This window comes from Mixophyes fleayi, chromosome 5 (genome assembly GCF_038048845.1).
Source record: "Mixophyes fleayi isolate aMixFle1 chromosome 5, aMixFle1.hap1, whole genome shotgun sequence".
NCBI classification, from domain to species: domain Eukaryota; kingdom Metazoa; phylum Chordata; class Amphibia; order Anura; family Limnodynastidae; genus Mixophyes; species Mixophyes fleayi.
Genome location: NC_134406.1, coordinates 26810161 through 26820359, shown reverse-complemented (window position 1 = coordinate 26820359; position 10199 = coordinate 26810161). Strand labels below are relative to the sequence as shown.

Here is a 10199-nt window from a genome sequence, read left to right as displayed (position 1 = left end):
AGCTGTAAGCAGGTGCCTCCACTACTGCAGGATTAGAGTAATGCCTCAGTGGTTAGTATACTGCTGCAGTGTGCACACTCATTTACAGGCACTGTCTAATAGACACATAATGGGGCTTCCAGCTTTGTAAATCTTTACTAAAGTTAGTGTGGACATCAGGGGCGGGCTGGACCCGGGGGCAGCGGGCCGCTCAGTCTAACGGCTGTTCGGGCCGCTCAGTCTAACGGCTGTTCGGGCCGGCCACCTCCCCCTGTCCCCCCCACCGTGGATGGATGCAATAACAGCTTAATATTACCGACAGCCGCATCGCGTGTCACACGATGCGGCCGCGTTAGCGCACAGGCGGCCGTGTCATGTAATGCGGCCGCCTGTGCGCCCCCCGGGCTGAAACCTGCCAGCCCGCGCCTGGTGGATATCCATAAAAACAGTGACGAAAACATTAGTCAGCAGCACTATTAGCGGAAGAGTCACCTGGAACTTTGCTTCATAGGCCAATGGTGTCCGGATCATACATGTAAAGGCTCAGATGCAAATTATTATTTATTGTTTTACATATCTCTACTTGGTCGATTCAGATATGCTCCTAGACCAGTGTTGGCTAACCTATGACACTCCAGGTGTTGTGAAACTACAAGTCCCAGCATACCCATCCAACAATAAGCTGCTATGTATAGGCAAAGCATGCTGGGACTTGTAGTTTCACAACAACTGGAGTGTCACAGGTTAGCCAACACTGTCCTTGAACCTCCCCTGTATTTACTTGAGTTCTAAAAATAAAATGCAGGAGTTGGTCTTTTGTTTTGTTTTAAGGAATCCGTTAGGTACAGGCATGGACACTAAAGACTGACTAATTTTTTCATGTGTCTGGATGTTGCCTGGGGAATAAAATGCATATGACAAGTTTAATAAACAAAACAAAAACATTTGTCTGCACATAACCTTAATGTGCATTGTTAGTTGTATTGAAAAGAAAAACTGAAAACCGCAGCACAGATGTTTGTTGTAAGACAGATTTCAATGTGGTGGGCTGAACAGCAGGGGGCAGCACCGATCTGCTGCTGCAGACTAGATTTGCTTATTATTTATTTAATGGCTGTTAAAAATCTACATGAAACAGACATCACAGAGTAGACTAGTTGTAGAAGATGGCATAAGTCGCAATTAGGCTAAAACTATGAATTCAGAAGAACAGATTTAGAAAGACATTTTACTATAACAGGTAAAAGCAAGTCCATGTTTTATACATGAGATTTTGCCCAGAATCGGGACAATTGTCAGACTGCGCTGCTCTCCCCTATTTGTATTTGCAGCTTTTTCTGTTTGGCTGGAACCTGGAATGTCGGGGCTCTGTTTGAATTCACTTCCCGGAAAACTGAGTTACTAGTGAACACTGTCGGCCTCTCTTCCCCTAATCAGCCTCAAATAAATAGTTACCACATTTAATAAATAGGCATGTTTCCCCCTAACTGGCTCTGTCATTAAAAATTAGCCCACATTAATTACAGAGAACCCAAATTGATTATTAGCCTGTACAATATATTAATAACCTCCATCTGCCCCACATTACATTAATAGCCCCCACATTTAATAAAAAAAATATACCTCCATTAAATAAATAGCTCCAACAAGCTGACACATTATCTGAATAGCTCTCACATAACATTAATCCCTCTACCAGCAACCACATTACATTCATAGCCTCATTACATAACTTGAATACCCTCCCCAACAAATTACATTCATACTCCACAAACACTACACTTCCCTGATCTGCAAAGGTAGAATGTTGTGTGTGTGTGTGTGTGTGTGTGTTCTGTCTGCGCTCTGTCTGCCTCCTGCAGGGTCTCTGCACACTGGGGAACTGGAAAAAGCCCCAGATGTGCTGAAGGATGGAGTGCAGGGAGCATGAATGGGGAGGGAAAAGTAAGAAACAGAAGGGAAGGAACAGAGAGGAAGATAAAGAGCAGGACGGGAGGAGAGTGGAGGAGCAGAGGGAACAAGGAGGGGTGAGTCAGATGGTCAATCAGGTAGAAGAAAACCCCTGCCCTGAATAGCTGTGTGCCCTGTCTATCAGTTTAAGCATCCTACCCTAGAATGACTGGGAGCTGAGCCAATCAGAACAGGGGATGATCCCTGCTGTAAGCAGAACAACACTTCATACTGTGGCTGATCCCAAAGGAGATTCTAATGCCAGTGCTGGCCCCGATAAGCCCAGGATGACATACCAGGGCCCCCAGGCCCTCTCTCCCTATGCCAGTGCAGCTGTGGGTGGGCCCATAAGTCAAGATGCCAGTGAAAACCCTTTGGCTCAATGGCCTGTGTGCACCGTACCCTCTGTATCCATAGTAGATCCTCTACTGTATAGCACTGTGGGAGAGTTAGGACACGAACACAGAACAAATGCCCATATAGGGGTTTATTTACATGTGGACACAAGTGTGCTGAGAACGTATGTAGGAAAAATTTGCAGCAATAAAGCCTATTTATACGTAAGATGTGTCCAGCTCACAAACGGCATTTGCGCCAGGCTTTTAAAGTGGGAATGTCAAGTAATACAAAGACACAGCTCTGAATTAGCAGCCTATAGCCACCCTGCTAACGAATTAAGAACTATCCGATGGAGGGTCAATACCCCAGTAGCCAATCAGAAGCGGCTAGCTAGTGCTGCCATCTATATATTGAGGCACCAGCCCTCCAACACCTACAAGGCGTATCTGCAGATGCATCCACAACGAATTGTGTCGCAATTATGTGAACACTACTTTAGTGAACTTTGCTTACACTTGCCCTGTTCTGCCTCTCCAGGTGTAAGGAGATGTACATCCAACTCTCCATAAAGAGATGGACTGATTGCAAACAGGTCATCTACAGAAGCTGATGAGGGAGCAAGAAAGGGGTGATTAAAAAAAAATCAAAACATTTCTATTTTACGATCTGACTGTAAAGAGCCCTTTTGCACTGCAGCTGTAGTCTCTGCCTCTCAGTTTTCTGTTCAAAAGCCTGAAGGAACTAAAACGACTATGTGCACTGGCCTTAAGATAGCCACACACAGATTTGGACAGCCAAATTGGCACGTATGTGTATTCAAAATAACTGGCAGTTCTGATCTGGTCAGCTGGTGACAATGACCTGCCTCTCTTGTGGGTATTGGCTACAATGAACATGTCACTTATTATCGGACATCACTACTGCTGATGACTTATTTCTGGACGTTACTACTACTACAGTTTACACGTGCTGGGGTGTGACTTACTACTGGTAAGTACTACCACTTACCAGTAGTGGGCAGTATTCCCCATCTTATTACTGCTACACCTATTACTCAGTGTTACTACTATCGGTGGCATATTATGGGCATTACTACTCTAGGTGGCATATTATTCAGCATTATAAATACTAGTGGGCATTTATTAGCTTATTATTAACCAGTACGGTTACTGTTGTACATACTGCTATTGCTGTGTCTGTTTCTGAAGGCCACAAAAACTTCGCTAGACTAACTAGAGGGGCACATAAATGTCCAATCTGCTACCCCATCAGAAAGATACAATTGAGGCACACAAAAAACTAGTGGGCTGACAAACAATGGAGTGAGTGAAGGAAATACTGGTAAGGCCCCAGTTTTTTGTCCAGACCTTCTGTGTTAAACATTTTCCCACCTAACCAAAAGGCCAGGTAAAAAAAAAACAAAAAAAACAGTAGGATACTGGAAAAAAAACCCCTAAGTGCTATATTCACACATGCAATGATGGGTTGAAGTCTTATAACGTGCTGCCGATCCTCAGACAGGCACATGGCTTCCAGAACATTTTCACCTGACCAAAGGACCAAGTGTTGCTGCCCCACCAATACGGGGTACCTTTAAAAGAGCTGGGACCTTGGCAGATCTACATGTGATCTTAGCCAAAAGCTTGAGATCAGGCATATCAATAAATCTCAATAGAAATCTGCCCGACAATGATCTGTGTGGACCTAAAATGATTGTTGTGGCAAATCAAAATACTTTAAAAACCAATCCTATTTATTCTCAGGCAAGTTGGTAAATCTGTTCAGGCGTTGACCACCGTTGTAGTCCCCTATGGTTTAGTTATTCTGCCTGACCACTGAACCTGTGACCACATAATAATAGTCCGACCCCTGGTCCGTCCATGGTGACCAGTATAAGACAATCAGTACAAGGGCCACCTAGGCTGCTACATAGACTAAGGAATGTGTCTATTTAAGCCATAGGGATCATTCTGCAGTAAATGGTTCCACAACCCTTTTGCTTCTTTGTTCGGCCTTGTACAACTCATAGCTCCAACGCTCCATCTACAGACTGTAGAGCTGAACATGGTACATTTATTTTGCCTGCTAAATAAAATCATTACATTTATAATCACCATGCATTATAAATTGAACCTTAAATGCATCCGATTAATAATATGTTTGTTTACTTACTAAGTGCTTCTATGACAGTATTGCAAAAGCTTTTGAAATATGTTCTTTTATGTAATATAACATTTTTCCATTTAAATTATTTTTTTTTTTTTTGACACAAAACACTGAAATAGCAGCAACAGAAGAAACACATGAATCAAAACTAATTAAGAAAATGTCATGTTTATTTGCCAGGTGCCGTTTTAACAAACATTGTTAACGACAAGCTAATGGAAGTGATTACACTAAAAAGCCACATATTTAATTCATCTTCCTGAATACAATTACAGGTTTTGTTAAGCAAAGTTATTTACATTGTTCCCTCCCCAAATCACCTTTGGGTTAGAAGAAAATCATGTGTTTATAGAAAGTGCAACTGTTCCCTACACACAGTCATTCTGTGGGCTGATCCAATATCCATAGCAGCCCACCCATTCGCTAGGATCCAGCGACTGAAGGGTGACGTCCTCACGCCTCCGTGATGTCACTAGCTACTAGCCAATCAGGTACACTTTAATAAATAATACAATCAAAGCTAGGTTCTGCAGGCAATAGGATGTAGTACAATCCGCAGCATGGTTGTCAAGATATTGTTTTATTGGACAATGTATTGACAATGGAGTATTTAAAATAATAATACATAAAAATTATGCACTCTAGATGGCATGGGTTAGATGCTGGATGTAAGGGGTTAGCAAACAGCTGACCACTTCTGTGGAGAATGTACAGTTTTGTAGCATCAGTTATTGAACGTTTAACAATTAATAAAAATGTGACTTATTTTTTTTTTTAATGACATTCATTGATATTTGGCATCTGCAATAAAAATAAGCATTATTTAATTTGTAAACAATATACATGAGTCCTTAACGGGGTAAACACTATCCACATCACATCATTTATCACGATGCGGCAGAGGAATTGGCAGTAGTTGGACATACGTGGTCAAAACGGACGTCTCACACCCCACCCTGGGACGAATGTTATGTCCAGGTACATCTCGCTGGTGTGCAGACCCCCTGGCCGCATAGCAATAAATCTTTTTTTTAATCAATCAGCCTGAAACCTACATTATAGAAATTACTTTGGAGGGGACCAAGCACAAATACATATCGGGTGTCTCCATTTTTTTCTTACAGTAATGTGTTGCTCCTGTGATTTTATGAACCCACCTCTGCTGTGTAATAAAAGTTATGGCACATTGTTATTAAAGTTAGTTTCCATGTGACTGAAGCAGGATTTCTCCTTAGGTATAATATTATATTTTCTAGTGACACCACACCAGGTCTGTGCAGTAAACTGGACTATTTTGTAAAAAATTTCCTTGAGGGTTTATAAAACACAACCTAGTAATGGTTCCAGGTTAAGGGTCAACAGTGAAGAGGTCAAATAGTACATTGTGCTGTACAAAACAAATAATGTTATCCTTGTATTTACATATTTGCAATCAATAAACAAATTCCTAATCATTTTTTGCTAATGTATTTGCTGACATTTAAAGTGTACCTGTAGCTAATACATAGAAGAGGAAACCATTTTGTGGGATCAGTTTACTCAAATTTGTGTCTTATGCCTTAGTAATGACACTAGAGTGCCTACCGTTCCGGAAGACTCCCAAATTTTTGGGAGTCTCCCGGACAAACAGGTTACCCTCCAGGAAACCCACCTACTTCACTATTGAAGTGGGCGTAGGCAGGGCTTGATGACGCAAAGGTGTCATCATAGCCCTGCTCCCGTCACACGATGCAGCTAATTGGGGCATTGCAATGCAGGAGTTGGGGCCACGGAGACATGATCGCATCACCACCCCCCCTCCCACACGAGCTATTCAACCTCCCCTCCGGGAAGTTTGAAATGTTGGCAAGTATGCACTAGCGTTTGGTGAACTGGTGGTCTCAATAATGACTTGGCCCACAAAATGGCTGCTTCCACTGTGTGTAGGTGACCGGTACACTTAAAAAGTATGAAATAATATGGAGGGCAAGTTTTCTGTAAACCACTTTACTGCTGTGTTTTCCATCACTGGTAAGATTTTAAAGTCAGCCTTTACGCAAGGGGTCCTTAACCTTTATCAGCTGTATAATAGTAAAAATATTAAAATATGACTAATAAAAAGTTTTTTGTTCACAACTGGTTTTGTCAAGAGATGACGACATACTAAATTACATGACCATAGGAGGAAACTTATAACATGAAACAATAAATAATATTATATATAATATATAATATTATATGGATCATAAATAAATATTTTATTATCTATTATAAATTGACAAGTGATAGGAACAGGTATTTTACGTCTGACTTCGTAGTATAGAACAATACAACCAAGAAGCAGTAGAACACCTGAGAATAATAAGTACATAAATAGGATTTGTGCGGTATCATTGTGCTCCAGGACCCCAACCATATATTCACAGGGGTTTGAAGGGTTTCTAGAGCTCATCATCCACCTATTACTTCAATAATGGTAGATGATCCGTAGCCCATGGTCCAGCACTTATCAAGCTCAGTGTATACATCTTATATCCCTGCATAGTAAGGGATTTGTGTAGACTCTATCTGTTAAATCACAACAATTGACAGGGGCAAACGCAGGATTTGTAGAGTTGGGTTTCCACACCACGCCGCTAGTGGGCGTGACCAGCATGCATGGGGGGCGTGACTATAATTTTAGACAGTGCTTGGATGCTCTCCAACTCTTCCTATCCCCATAATATACATGGGCAATGCTGTGTGCACTACTGTTAGGTGCACGCAGCTCTCCCTTTTCAAGCAGAGTCGTGTGAAGCGGGAGCAGAGTCCAGTCACCTCAATTATACAGTGCCCCAGGCTTGGAGGGGGGTTTCCTGGTAATAGGAACCCCCCCCTCGGTCTGCTATGATAGAGGGAGAATTAGCTGTATGCACTCACTGCTCAATAAGTGCTGGATCACAGGTTAAGTAAATATCACTGGCCTGGCAAGTATAAATAAGAAAAAGAAAATTGGAGGTGTGGCCTATAGCAACCAATCAGATTCTTGCTAGCATTTTGTAGAATGGACTAGATAAATGATAGCTAGAATCTGATTGGTTGCTATAGGCAACACCACCACTTTTCCTTTTTTCAAAGGTTTGATAAAATTTACCCCTATGTATCTAGTCATTTCAGGTGAGCTCCTGCCCCTTAAATGTATTGTATATAGTCAGTCACTGCTGTGCATCATGTCATAAAAAATAATTGGTTTGCTGCAGAAGTACCCCCTGACTTTATGTATTTATTTGTTTGGAAACCACTAACAAAGAGGAATACACATGAAATTACATTAAAAGCAGACAAAGTTGTATTAAACATGTGATCAGGGACTCTGGGCTTATGGCCAACATCAAGAGACCCTGCAAGGTACCTAAAAACTGCAAGTTCCCAGGTATGGTCACTACAAGTCATCCTTTTAGTCACAAGCCAGAAGTTATAACCCCCCAAGCGCTATATCATTTTTAGCATCTACAGATGTATTGTCATTATAGTAAATAAATGACCGTAGAATATTTGCTGTCAATCCACATTTTATTTCCTTGTTTTACTTTTCTTAATGGAAGTATTTACCTCGCACATACAAAAATAGAAAAAAGGCATAAACAGCTGTGTAGACCAGCGGATGGCATGTAAAACAAGAGAAGCTTAGAAACTAAATAATACAAGGCAAGAACAATCAATTGGTGCCACATTGCCATATGAAACAATGAGTGTTATACCGTCTACGCATTTCAGTCCATTTTTTACCACCATGTCAGTACAAATGTTGCATTGTTGGTTTTAAGGTTAAATACTATAGACACATAGGGGGACATTTATTAAGATTGGTACAAAAAAAAAAATGACAGTTAGAACTTGCTTGGTTGCACAACTTTTTTTTTTTTTTAATTACCTGTGTACCAGTTTTCAAAATTATCCCCCGTTAAAATATATTAAAAATAATGTATTAGGAGCTGTACACTTTGAACCATGGTTCTATCAGTTCACAATGCACTTAATTTGCGACGTAATGAGATGAAGTAAAAAATTGATCAGTGGAGGTTTAACGAGACGTTGTGCCTTCTCTTTGCAGCCATTCAGGCATGGAATGTAGTTTGCATACGAAACACAAAACAAAAAAACAAAAAAGCATGTCCTTTCCTGTCAGTATTCCTGGTTCAGGATGGGGTTAGACCTGGGCTTGTCATCTCTGTGGTGGGACTGGCGAGACATTCGCTGGACTTGAGGCTTGTGAGGGACTTGTAACTTGCAACGGATGTGAGGGATCCACAGAGGCCTAGTAAAGATGGAGTTTCTTCTTTACCTGATTTTAAATAAAGATGCGGAATTGTGGTGACTGAGATCAAAGACGAGGAATTGCACAGGTAACATAATTTGGGGGTAATTACCTATAAAATAATAAGTAGCCACCGCTATCCAATATGTATTAGTACAGTGAGAGAAAATACAATGGGACACTAGTTCAACTGTAATTTAGGTGGATTATTGGTTGCAATACTGCATAAAATGAGTATGTTTCTGTCAAAGTTGCCCGTAAATCGTATTTTTAGCGGGGTGCAAGAACAAAATTGAAAAAATAATATTCTTATTGCAGAAAAAATAATATCTATTGCCCATTATTTAATACCACAAATGAAAACTAATAAAAATATTTTTTAGTTTTGCTATAAACTCCTATATTGAGCACACATGACAAACCCAGCTTTAGAATTCTGATGTCCGATTCCGACTGATAAGCAGCTGGCAAATTATACAAAATAGAGAAGGAGCGACAATCTAGTGAGATTCCTACCCGTATTATCTCTTTTAGAATATACTAATGAACAATTAAATGAATATGGCAGAAAAAAAAAAGGATATAAACAGGCTCCGGAGTTCACAAATTTTATTAATGTTAAATAACACGCTCAAAATGTATAGAATGATATTAAAAACTATAAAAAGTTAATAAGCACAAAATGGGGAATAAATACAAACAAGTCAATATCTCAAATAAAATACAAGAGGTCTGATTCATTAGTGATCTTATCTGCTGTTTTTTTGCTTATCTTAAGCAAATCCACTCTGTGCATGCCTAGAAAAGGGAGATAAGAAGTAAAATCCACTGAGTAAGTGAAGAATTTCTTAAGTTAAGATGAAAATCCTCAACTTCACTCTTATCTCCCCGTTTCTTCTTAAAATAAGCATCTTAACTTTTGCACAAGATAAGATCACTAATAAATCAGGGCCAAGCTTCTTAATTTTAGAAGCTATAATAATAATACAGATCTAAGGTGGCCCAGCCCAGCTCATTCCATATCCACAAAAGAAGAATTCAGAAAATACATTCATAGTTAGGAATCCTGTTGGGAATAATTGCCATAGAGAAAACACATCTATTGTGTACTTTCAGGACTCTAAGCTTAATTTATTATTAAACCAGACATCAGCAAACACCCAGTCAAAATTCTAAAGCCATGTGTGTTTTGAATAATAACGTTTATTTTATAAAAGTCTGATTTAACAGTTTATAATATTAAATATTGAACCAAAGTATTACTTACTGCAATAAATCTATTATTTGCTTCTCAATTCCCATATAAATTAAGTTGGATTTCTCCTTCCTCCCAGATTAAAACCTGGCTACTGTATTTGACTGTAGGAAACTTGAAAGGGGATGTGAATCTTTGGGAGAAAATGGTATAAAGCCACAGCTAGCAAATCGTGTGCCACCTTTTCCACAAGATGATACACTCCTTCCCCTATTCAAATCTCTCGTGGCCCAA

At 40.0% G+C, this 10199-nt stretch overlaps 1 protein-coding gene across 2 annotated transcripts in view; it reads right to left on the bottom strand.

The window, feature by feature from the left end:
* Positions 1-4583: 4583 nt before the first annotated feature.
* RUNDC3B (RUN domain containing 3B) overlaps positions 4584-10199 on the bottom strand; it is a 149654-nt gene continuing 144038 nt past the window's right edge. For both annotated transcript variants that reach the window (XM_075211889.1, XM_075211890.1), the window contains one exon: positions 4584-8737. In XM_075211889.1, the coding sequence (XP_075067990.1) occupies positions 8592-8737 (146 nt within the window). In that variant the 3' untranslated portion in view covers positions 4584-8591. The remainder of the gene's footprint in view (positions 8738-10199) is intronic.